The sequence below is a fragment of the Microtus ochrogaster genome, chromosome 26, assembly GCF_000317375.1.
Source record: "Microtus ochrogaster isolate Prairie Vole_2 chromosome 26, MicOch1.0, whole genome shotgun sequence".
NCBI classification, from domain to species: domain Eukaryota; kingdom Metazoa; phylum Chordata; class Mammalia; order Rodentia; family Cricetidae; genus Microtus; species Microtus ochrogaster.
The window spans coordinates 10,674,635-10,686,296 of record NC_022025.1 but is presented as its reverse complement, the minus strand read 5'-3'; the positions used below and the strand labels follow the sequence as shown (position 1 = coordinate 10,686,296).

Genomic DNA, 11,662 nt, shown 5'->3' with positions numbered 1-11,662 from the left:
GTGACAAGTAGGGAAGGGCTGTACACAGGAATACAGTGTGACAAGTAGGGAAGGACTGTAGTTTGGAGGTAGAAAAAGAATCAACACAAATACAAGACCACACAGTTTACATACAAAGAGGCTGGCTAAAGGAAAAAAATACATTTTAACTTCATATTTTCCCTTTAAAGCCAGTAGAGAATAAAGAAAGAAGTTAAATGTACCCACTGATAAGAGGGGAAATTCTGAAAGTCTAAAGTTTAACTACAGACTAGGAAACACAGGTCACAGATAAGAACACCAATAACATAGCTATCATCTTTGTAGCAGAGAATAGAAATTCCCCAAGTGTCCCAAACCAAACACCAGGTATGCTGTACTCTTGGACACATGGAAGAATCATTGACTCAGAGCCCTAGAAGGAGGAGCCTGTAAGAAATGTACAGCTATTTTTTCTTATTTTTCAGATGCTCAAGTAACTAAAGTAACTTGTTAAAGATTATTAATCATTTAATGTTTGCTGAGACCATATGTTTAGGCACTATGCTAGGCAATATAATAACTAATTTGTGTGGTGTTTTCCCCCTTATAAATAAACCTATTTACTATACTAAAGTTCCCATTCTAGCTTCTAGAGTTAACAGTCACGTTCTCCCCGAGTCAGGGTGGGGATGGAATGGTCTCTAGTTTTCTCTCTCCAGCTCACACAGCAGTTTTTCATGCTGATAAACAAATTAATGGGCAAAAACAAAATTTCTCCTGTCACGTTTCCCTATATGTCAGTAGAGATAGTGTAGATCTTCTGGATTCCAGGAGTTTTACATATTCTCCACTTGTTTATTTATCAGCCTATTCTGGATTTTCAGATGATGTCAAAAGAATGTGATTCTGTGCCCTAACGAGGTGCATTAATGTGTGGGTTTTCCCATCTGGCTGTAGAAAGTTTATCACTTAAGATGGCATTCACGGTGGGCTTTTCAAGTGAGATTGTCACTCGGAATCACACCCACAGATTTGAACAGTTAAGTGTGTCTTTAGTTCTAGCTTCACAGGCTTCTCCTCTGTCAGTGACTGCTTACTGGAAAACTAACTGACCACTGGTCCCACACAGTGGAGTCACATGAAGGGGTGACTTGGTTTGCGAGACAAGAATTCTCGTTCCTTTTTACACTAGGTATGATATGCTATGGGACTCAAGGACATGTTGCTAAATTCTGTCCCACTAGCAGGACTTGGAGTTGCTGGAGCATTTAGTTTTGTCTCTTATAATCAGCTTTTGGGCTCTACTCTCAATTGCTGCCTATTCTGAATCACACTTTCTTCTTTAACTCACACCACATCTCCAATCAAATTGTCTTCTAATCTTTAAATTTTGGGGAAAGAAAAACCCTTCTCTTTTAACTGTGGCTTTCAACAACTGCTCAACTCTATTGCAGGTGACCCGGCCTTTTACCATAGAGATCGTAAAATGATTTCTCAAGAATTAGTTTCATTTTATTTTATGTCTGGCACAGGATCTACTACTGAGTGCAATGATAATAAGGATGGTCGAGATAGGAAAGTTCCAAAGGGAACTTTATGGCGTGCGTACATTCAGCAGAATGGAGATGAAGGCACACTTCACACGCCCCTTGCATGCTTAATTCCTGTGTATACTTTCCTTCACGTTCGTAAGCAAGCCCTACCATCTCGAGTGGCTCTGCTCCAACTTGCATCAGGTGGGGTTCTGAGGTGATTATCAAAATGAAAGCGTGCATTTCCCCTCACCGACTAAGTCCTTCCCTTCTCTGAGGATCTGACAATTACGGTCGACTAGGAGCTCACGGCAGGTGTGAGAAGGGGTTCTTCTTCTCCTGTGACTATAAACAGTGGAGACGCATAGCAGCAGTGAGGCTACCTTACCGCTGCACACATGCAGTATGTGAATTGTGTGCTCTCCCCGAGAAACAAATTAATAGCTACCATTTTATTCACTCGTGGTAATACCTTTCTGTGTCGGAATGGAACATCATTATTTTGCCCACTAAAAGTCAGCCTTTGAAGAGCCGAGTTAAGACTTAAAAAATATTAGTTTTTGACCAAACTTGCTATTAGTAAGAAGTGGAACTTAGGGAACCTGCCCTCAATGCTGTTGTTTTCTGGGCACTAAACAGCTTCCCGCGAACATGCTTACCAAGCTTAGCTTTCTTAGAAGAGAGGACAAAGCTTATGCAGTCTTTGTTCGTGGGAACAAAGTGTTCTGAGAGCCCAGCTTTGCACGAATGTTTATGATCTTCCCATTTACGACTCACGTGAGTCACAGCACTGCTTTCTATACACAATGACACAGAAGCCTGGGCCGGAGCGCTCTGCACGTTTCTCTCAGCCATCTGCTGTTATCGAACTGAAATGCTCATTAACAAACCAGATCAAGGACCGCAGAGGTGTTTTTATGCTGAATCTGAGGACATGACATTAGCATCATGAAAAGCTGGGTCTTGTTTCACTATGATTATAATAATGATTCATTTCTCACATATATTTATTCTTATAAAATGTAAATTGAGCTCTACTTTATAGAATTATAAATTAATGTAGCATCCTTAAATAAGCTGAAGACCAACAAAGGGAAATTTTACTTATATATTTGACTATATACACACCACACACACACACACACACACACACACACACACACACACACACACAACCAAACCCAGTCTGACCATTCTGTAGAGAAAATTAAAATGAGAAATACATCCATACCCACTACCAGGCTGGTTTAAACTGGTCAAATCAACCTGACAGTTTAATGAGAGGAATGGTCATGATTGGGTATCCTTAGTTCTCTGAATGAGAGCTTCAAGAATATGTCATGGAACTTGTAGTGTTAATTGTGGATATTTGTTTAAAGTTTTAGGAGGGTCTTATAAATATTTTCAAACATCGGACGGGTAAAATTAGCATTCTTGAAGTTAAAAGAAAGATTTTAAATTATTGATTAGGATATAAATAAAAATTAACAAGCCAGGCTTTTAAGTGATAGCCAGATATTGATTATGTGTTAAGTTGTCCATGATGTTAACATAGGGCAAGCCACCAGAGTTATATGACTGTGTTAAACAGCTGACCAAACAGTTGAGTTTTATGGTCCTATTTAATCAGTTGGAAGGCTACTGAATTGTAGGGGTTTATATTGGACCACAGGAAAGTACTTATGCCTCATAATATAATAGATTAGTATGAATAATTCGACTATTCCAATTACTGAAAATTCATAATGTAATTAAGGAGAACGAATTAATAGCCATGCTTCTGCAGCCCGTTTGTGATAGATGCCATGGTTCCTCCTACAGGCACGGGATCGCGGGAAAAGCAGCATTTCTAACCTTTTCTGCTCTCTGCTCACGTTAGAACAAGTGCTAATCTGAGCAGGACTTTATTCTGAGCCATTCTGTTAAATGGGATCTGTAGAAGATGCTGCCTTAGTCAGGATTGCTTCAGTGTCTTAACTGTGAGTACCTATGAGGACGTGAGTTCTGAGCATGTGCTGCCATTATACAGTCGAATCATCTCAGAGACACCAAGGGCATGCAGGTACAGAGGGATGTCTAAATCCCTTAATTATCTTTGACATTAAAATATGATAAAAGTAGTTAGAATTACAAGTGAACCAAATCTGAAAATTGACATAATTATCAATCCCATTTACCATGTGCATTGATATTGGATGAAAAAGCTATTTTTAATAAAAGAAAGATAGAAAAATAATACAGCCATATGATTTATAGTCATAGAGCCATTAAAAGATATTTCAGGCTGTGTATGTTGGAGCATACACACATGAGCACTTAGGATGGGGAGGCAAGAGGGTGACAAATTTGAGGCTAACCTAGGCTACATAATCACTTAAAACCAGCTTAATATGATGTGATGTATTGAGACCCTGTCTCAAAATCAGGGGAACCTGCCTAGAAAGCTGAAGCTCCTAGGTTTTATGCTTAGTTCTATAAAACAAGCAAATAATCAAAACCATGCCAGATCACATATTATTCTGGTAATATTAATCATGACCACAAAAGCAGCAAATATGTAGCATGTGTGGATTAAAATTCCTTGACTTCTAATAGAGAGTAACAAATCTAAAGCTGGATGCAGCTCCTGGCTAAACAAGCGGCCTCATAGCTAAGCCTGGTGACTCACACTCTTGGAAGTGAACACAGCGAATAGAACTCAACTTTCATATTTTAAGAAAACTGTCATTTTTTTTTCAAATCACACATCTGTTCAAACATTCTTGAAAGCAGTTTTGCCAAATTTACACATTTTTCGGCTCTATGTTGAGACAGTTTCCAGCCTTTCTGGCTCCTCTGCCCAGTGATTTCAACTCTATAGTTTAATTGTGGAACATTAAAGAGAAAATGGCTTTTCTACAATCGATAACTCATTTTAGATTTATTTCTTAATCACTTAAGTCTGGGGACATTCCTCCCCAAAAGAAATGCTTAGATTTGCTTCCTGTTTTCCATTGACTTAGCAACTTGAAAAACCTGTAAACATCGTTGGTCAGATTGGCAGTTGGAACTTTGCTTTGATAAGAGCTCTGAAGATAAGCTGTTCTATCAGCCTGACAGTTGCTGCTCTGGTTTGATAAGAACTCAGGGCTGATTTCCATTAGTCTGATGATGCAGAGAGATGACACAGTACTTTGGCACACAGAGCGTTTCATTTTGATACTCCTGTTTAAAATTCTTGAGTTCCCCATTTTAATATGTAAATTAACTCTTTAGTCTTAAATAGTCTGAGGATGATTTGTGCTAGGCGAATAGGAATCAATGCTAATGTAATATATTTTAAGACCTGGGAAATTGCCGAGGGGAACTTGGAAAGTGCATTACGCTTACATTCCATTTCGAAATGCAGGAACTTTATATTGTAGTATGAAAGCCTAAACATTAGGACTGTTCTACTCAGTATTTGAAAAAAGGTGGCTAAACTTTGGGAAATTATTAAATGACTATTATATCTCAATTGTTGTGAATAAACTTTTAAAATTCTTCAAACATTTAAGCGAGATGTGATTGATTTTTCTTTCCCATCATTTTTTCTATAAAAGAGAATATAAAAGAATACCTTCTTTATACAATAATTGCTTTACAGTAAAAGAATACTTTTACATTCTAGAGTATCTAAGAGTCTCAGTGACAAGGTGTAAGGATTCACGTTTTATAAACAGGAAGCTTCCACAGTTTCATGACAACTACAGCATTTCTTGGTAATGCTGAAGACTCTCTTTGGAGAGTCTTTGCCAACCTCCATTCCTCAATTCTTGATCAAATATAGAATCACCCAGCGAATCACGTCACAAGCAACCGTTTTGTGTATATTGTACTTCATGCGATACATTTGCACATTCGGCTAAAGCCGACCCTTTGCTTCCTCTTGCAAACCACGGTTGCAAGAATTGGTGGCAGATCATTATCACATGTAGCCCCAGACTTTTTAAGCTTGAGAGTGCATGTAGTAGAAATGGAAACAAAAGGGAAAATGAAAAACGAGGCGTTGGTAACAAGGAGAAAGAGGAAAGTAGTGTAGTATGTTATTATGGAAAAGGGCAGGACTCAGGCATGGTGGCTTATTTGAATTCCCTGCGAACTTTGCATGTGAACACTAGCAGCTTGAGACGGGCAGGGTGGAGGTATTTACTCCTGGGAAATCATCACTAACTACAAATTAGCTCTTATCCTCCGTTTGTCATTCACCCTACTGCACTCGGAGAGCCTTTGCTCAACAGTGTGTCGGGACGCTGTTGCCTGTTACCACGGGACAGCTGTTGAGAGACAGCAAACAGACTTGGAATGCCAGGGCTCTGAGGGGCAGGCGTCTTCTCATTTGGGATCTAGATGATAAAAAGGAATAAAAGCAATCTACGTAAAGAACACGCAAAAGTCTTAATGCCCGGAATGCTAAAACGGAGAACGAGCTTATTCATGAGTGGGCTGTTAAGAGGGTCAGTGTGGAGTGGGGCATGACAAAACTATCACCAGGTGGCATTCATCACCAAACCGCTCTGTGATTCAGATGATCTGGGGCTGAGAGAATTCCGTTGGCTCATGTAAGACAGGTAACATCAAGATGCTTAACTCTGCAAGTTCTGAACTTGATCCGACCTGTATCGTAGGTGTTCTAGCTAAGAGATCCACAAGGCGCGCTGCTGCTCTTTCCTGGAGAACGAACAGGGTCACGTCGGGCCTGCCTAGCCTCAAAGCCGCACGGGTTCCAGTCTGTGCCACAGGGATTAGCAGAGAGCGAAGGCGGCAAGACAGAAAGGGGACTGTGTATAAAAGTCCTGGCCAGGCGGAGGGAGACAGAGGGAGCAGCTTTGGACTTGGCTCCCAAAGGAAAATTCCAGAAACTGGGGCAAAGTTCATCTGACTCTACAAAACCGAGCAAGGGCTGAGGAGATATTTGCCCAGGCAGCGCTGGCTGCATTCACAGCTGCATTTCCTTTGCCCTGCTCTCATGCGAGGCCAGTTCATTAATTAATTTCAGAAAAGTCACTAGTTGTAGGCCCGAAATTTAGTACAAATTTGGAAAATATTACTTTTATATCTCTTGAATTTTTTTTTTTTTTTTTTTTTTTTTTGTTTTTTTTTTTTTTTTTTTTTGGTTTTTTGAGACAGGGTTTCTCTGTGGCTTTGGAGCCTGTCCTGGAACTAGCTCTGTAGACCAGGCTATCTTGAAAATATTTTAATAGCTGTTGTAATCAGCCACCTCATAATGACCAACCTAGACTCTTCACAGCACTTCAAAACCATCAGTGCCCTCAAACTGAGTTTAGGGTGATGGATAAGGAGCATTTAGTTACATTTCCCCCTCATAATTGGCTATAAATAATTCATATCAGCTGTTCTCCAGGTTTGTTCGTTTCTTTTTAATTCTTTAAATACATCTCCATGAATGCAGGCATGACTGACCTTGCTTAGTATGTAGTTTTAGCAATGTTTCATTACTAACATAACCTGGTATTACTAATAATCTATCTCACCCCCAAATCCACATAAAATAGTGTTAAGCTTGGTATGAATATGACAAATATACTCAACCTCTCTGGGGTGTTTGTGTGAAAGCTGTTAAGGACCAAGAGACGTTATCTAACACTGTATTATGATTTCCATTTCTTAATATAGTCCAAGAGTGATTTGATAGTAGAATTTCAGAGGATTACTTGAAAGGGAATTAAAAGCAATAAAATAGGGATTCATTTCCATACCCAAAACAGGCTGATGAAATGTGCCTTGTGAGTTTTCTAAATAGCATCACATTCAAATAATTGTATTTTCATTATTTGCATCTTAAACTAAGGTTGATTTAAGGAATATGTCAAACAACCAGAGAAGTAAGAGGGTAAGTGAAATAGTACCCCTGGCACTTGTTCCTAAAAGGCTATTTAAATATTTTCTTTAAAAAAAAAAGCTCAAAGGAAAATGTCATTTTTAAGTATTAGCAACAGAATCTGGATAGCACCTGACTGAAAAACGCAGCCCAGAAGGAAGGAGAGGTTTAGAGTTTGCCAAAGGAGTGCAGGAAGGAAGGTGGTGACGTCAGCAAAGGAGGTCCCTCCAGCTAACTCAAAGTCACTGCACTTGACTGCGGGCAAGTATCCTCCATGAAGAAATATTGATCTGGAAGTCTGCTCCACCCACACGTAGAAGACGGGTTTGTACATACCTGAAGTTCAAGTCTTTAAAGGAGAATTGAGTTTCAATGATACCAGTCGTCTTCACCCGGGAATGCAGAACATCTTGCTCATTTGGCACGTACCCAGGGGCTGTGATTCTATCTAAGTCATTAAGGTAGCTAATGGAAACAAAATAAAACAGAACACATTCATATTTTTGACTTTACATTGGGACCCACTGCAATTCAGCCCAAGAGTATTTTAAGAGTTTAAAGTATAATGGGAAAACAAACTCCCTCTGTTGCTTTTTAAGCTGATGATCAGAAAGGTAACAACTGGCAGCTGGGACACCACCGTTGTGGGCTGCAGATCACAACTAGCGCCTAAAAAGCTCTTCACGACGAACTTCTCAACACTACCTTAGTCTGTAAGACATATTTGCTATCCTGTAGGTAGATGAACGGAAGTCTATTTCTCCATGAGGGCTATTTGAATGCATTTATACATGTTAGGATGCCTTAGAATGTTTGCAACCACAGCTACTACAAGTTCCTCAAAATTCCTGTTGTGGGGATGATTCAATTTGAATTGTTTCCTTGTTATGAATTGTTTGGGTATTTTTGCATGGATTACTTGGTTTCGAGCACAGTCATTTCCATTAAGGATCATGCTGAAATCCATAAGGCTCAATGAAAGATCCCAGGTAGTTCATGAGGGTCCACACTAACCAAATCACGGTCCATCAGTGCCTGGTGAAGTCCCTAACTCTTCCAGAATTCTTGTTCCTAACAGCATGAACAATTTCCTTTTCTTTCCTTTTGCTTACTTGCTTTTGGTTTTATTTATTACAATCTCTAAAGCTCAGTAATGGAGAGGTGTAAACTTGATTAAACTCCATGCGCCAAGCCTGTTTGAGGATGAAAAGTGCTCTTAGCATTTTCAACCTTGCAAGAAAAATCTGCAAAGTAAAACTGTATTTTCTTTCATCTCTACCATTGTATTTGACACACAGGATTAAGTGACATAGCAATATGGCTATTTCTGTGGTAAATTGAAATAGAAAAGGTAATAGCATACTAATTTTATGGTAAATTTGCTCATTACAATGAGCCATGCCAACAAACACATTAAAAAATGATAATGTGTGGTTTCCTGACATAGACACAAAACTTGGAGAGTAAAGTATTATCAAACAAGTATATCCAAAGGGATTTTGTTCAACAGGAAAAGTAATATTGTGCCTATGAAATACTAAAATGTGAAAATGTATCATTATATATATATCATATTTATCAATATATATGCCAATAAAGACTGCTTGACTGTAAATGGGTGATGAATTGAGCTATAAAGAAATCAAAGAAGTATTGGAGAATTTTACAGTTTTTAATTTTTTTATTTACTATTACTTAAAACAATAAATTTTCTATTGATGAGCTCGGGTCTGTGGTAGGTGTATTATGTATCGTTCATTTCATGCCCAGGTAAAAGAGTAAAAATCATGTGCTTCCAAAAATAGAAATAAACTTCATTTAATGAAAACTTCAGTAAAGATACGTTTTTAAGAATATCCTTTGCATTTGTAAATTATTTCAGGCAAAGAAGAGGCATTAGCAAACTGATTTTCATCTAAAGTCCTGATTTTCATAAGCAAATATGGGATTTGGATGTCAAACCCTGTAGTTGATAAACCAAACAGAGGTTTTTTAGACCTCATGACTGAAATCACTTAAAATGTCTTGACGATTTACTTCTAATCCTGAAAAGATGGTGTTTTTCCTGTTGAGTCCATGTCTGCTCTTAACTCTTGTGGAATTTAAATAGCACACTAGATGGCCCCAATCAGTAAACCATGGATCCTTAGTTAGCTAAGGCTTTCCTGTTTTCTTTATTTAGATCTTTGGGATTGACTGGCCAAACACAACACTCCAGCCCTTTCCTCATTAGCTTTGCTCTTCTGGTAGTTTCCAGGATAACTCGAGACACACTTGATATAAGGAAGTTTTAGGTCATGGTAACAATTACATTACAAGCAGTTTAATGCCCTCCCAAGTTCCTTATTAATATTAAATACTTACTTGCCAATATTTGCTGTGATTGAATCCAACTGGATGTCATAATGTGCTAAAGTCTGGAAACATGTCAACTACTGACTTGCAGAACTTTCTATCTTGCTCAATAACCTAGTGAGCTAATGCACATATCACCAATCAAAAGTTATTCTAGGAGACGATTTTAGCAACATGGAAATAAATGTTTCAGATTAATATAGCCTCTAACGTCGGTATATACACACCGTCTGTCTGCATTAGTCCTAAGCACCATGTATCATGGTTAATTCTTTTTAAATAAGAGAAGATGTGTGTAAGAGTTGTTTCTTCTCCAGCAAATTACTTCATGTCTTTTCAGTTGTCTCTCAGTTTTTTTATAATAAAGTGCAAAACCATTTTCCCTTGCTTGTGCTTACGTGCCTATGCGCCCAGTTATAGACTTGTGTGTCATCTGCCATCCCGAGAAGTCACTTACTAAGCGGCAGAGTCATTGAGCTGGTATTCAGAAGCCCTTTCAAAGCAAGCTTGGATTCCTGGGTCTCCCCAAAGGCGTTTAATCACTTCTGCCAGCTGGGGTGTCATGTCACCATCTTCTAGTGTATTTGCCATTGCATGCAGTTGCTGCTTGTCTTCCTGGAGAAATATTTTGGTGGGAAGAAGACCAGCAAGTTATTTAGGCTCAGATATTGTTTTAAATGGAGCATGCAAAAGTTGTTTTTTTTTTTTTTTTTCTTTTGAGACAGGGTTTCTCTGTAACTTTTGGTTCCTGTCCTGGAACTAGCTCTTGTAGACCAGGCTGGTCTCGAACTCACAGAGATCCGCCTGCCTCTGCCTCCCGAGTGCTGGATTAAAGGCGTGCGCCACCACCGCCCAGCAAGGTTTTTCATTATCTACTTTTCTTGCTAAAAAATTTCCTTGACTATTTCTTCCAAAATTTATTAAGAGTAAAAAAACTAGAATCCATTATACTAACAGGCTAATATCTGGAAAAAACTACCTTTTGGAAAAATTGTAACATACTGTATGGAGAAATCTGAATACTTTGGTGTATATCATTGACATCAGAGTAAAAGAAAAATGAGATTGTTGTAAAATGAAAATAAAAATGAGAATTTTTTATCATGAGATATTTCTTTGTGATCATTCTGGCAAGCAATTACACACTTGGACCCAAAAAAATGTGTTAATGCTATCCCTTAGGTGGTGTCAATTATGGGCTGTGCAGCAAATTTGCCATTGGGCAGAGGTGGGAAATGGCTAAGAAATAAAATAGCTGAGTAAATGTTGGGTCAGTGCCTGGTAGCACATGGCAAGAAATGAGAAAGGAGAGGAACTTGCTTCATAAATAAACTCCTTGACAAAGTACATGGAATATATTATATACAAATTCCAAGATCGTTAGGCCATTATCAAAGAATGCAGCAGGCACACATGCTGTAGTATTATTACCTTGGAGGGAAACATGAAATAAACATTGCCAAGTAAACCATTGGAAACAGTCTTCGAGTCAAGCAGCACTGTGTTCTGCCTTGGATTTCAACTCTTTGAAGTTAACCAACTACTCTTTTTCAGTCCATTACCCACCCCCTCACCTTTAAATTAAAGGGTTATTCGAGGCCATTTCTTAAGAGTCATTGTAAAATTCTATGTGCTTAAGAAAAGTCAGGGTCAGCAGTAACAGACTAGCTATAATAGAATAGGTTCAATAAATCATCAAATGCTAAAGGTGGGAGGGTCTTGGCGTTCCCTTCTGCTTGTGTGAAAGAAGGCAAAGCCAGAGAAGTGGGAAACTTATCGGAATCCAAACTGTGGGGAAAGTCAGTAAAGGACGGTTTTAGAGCAGAGACTCCAGGCTTTGCAAATGGTTTGCCCCAAAGTATACGTAGTATATCTCCGCTCTCTCTCTCTCCGTTCTCTCTCTCCGTCCTCTCTCTCTCTCTCTCTCTCTCTCTCTCTCTCTCTCTCTCTCTCT

At 38.8% G+C, this 11,662-nt stretch overlaps 1 protein-coding gene across 1 annotated transcript in view; it reads right to left on the bottom strand.

Annotated features, from left to right (window-relative positions):
* Gnat3 (G protein subunit alpha transducin 3) overlaps positions 1-11,662 on the bottom strand; it is a 38,743-nt gene that overhangs the window by 7,626 nt on the left and 19,455 nt on the right. Inside the window, exons 4-5 of the mRNA XM_005358342.3 lie at positions 10,166-10,323; positions 7,690-7,818 (exon numbers count right to left, since the gene is read on the bottom strand). Of these exons, the coding sequence (XP_005358399.1) occupies positions 7,690-7,818; positions 10,166-10,323 (287 nt within the window). The remainder of the gene's footprint in view (positions 1-7,689; positions 7,819-10,165; positions 10,324-11,662) is intronic.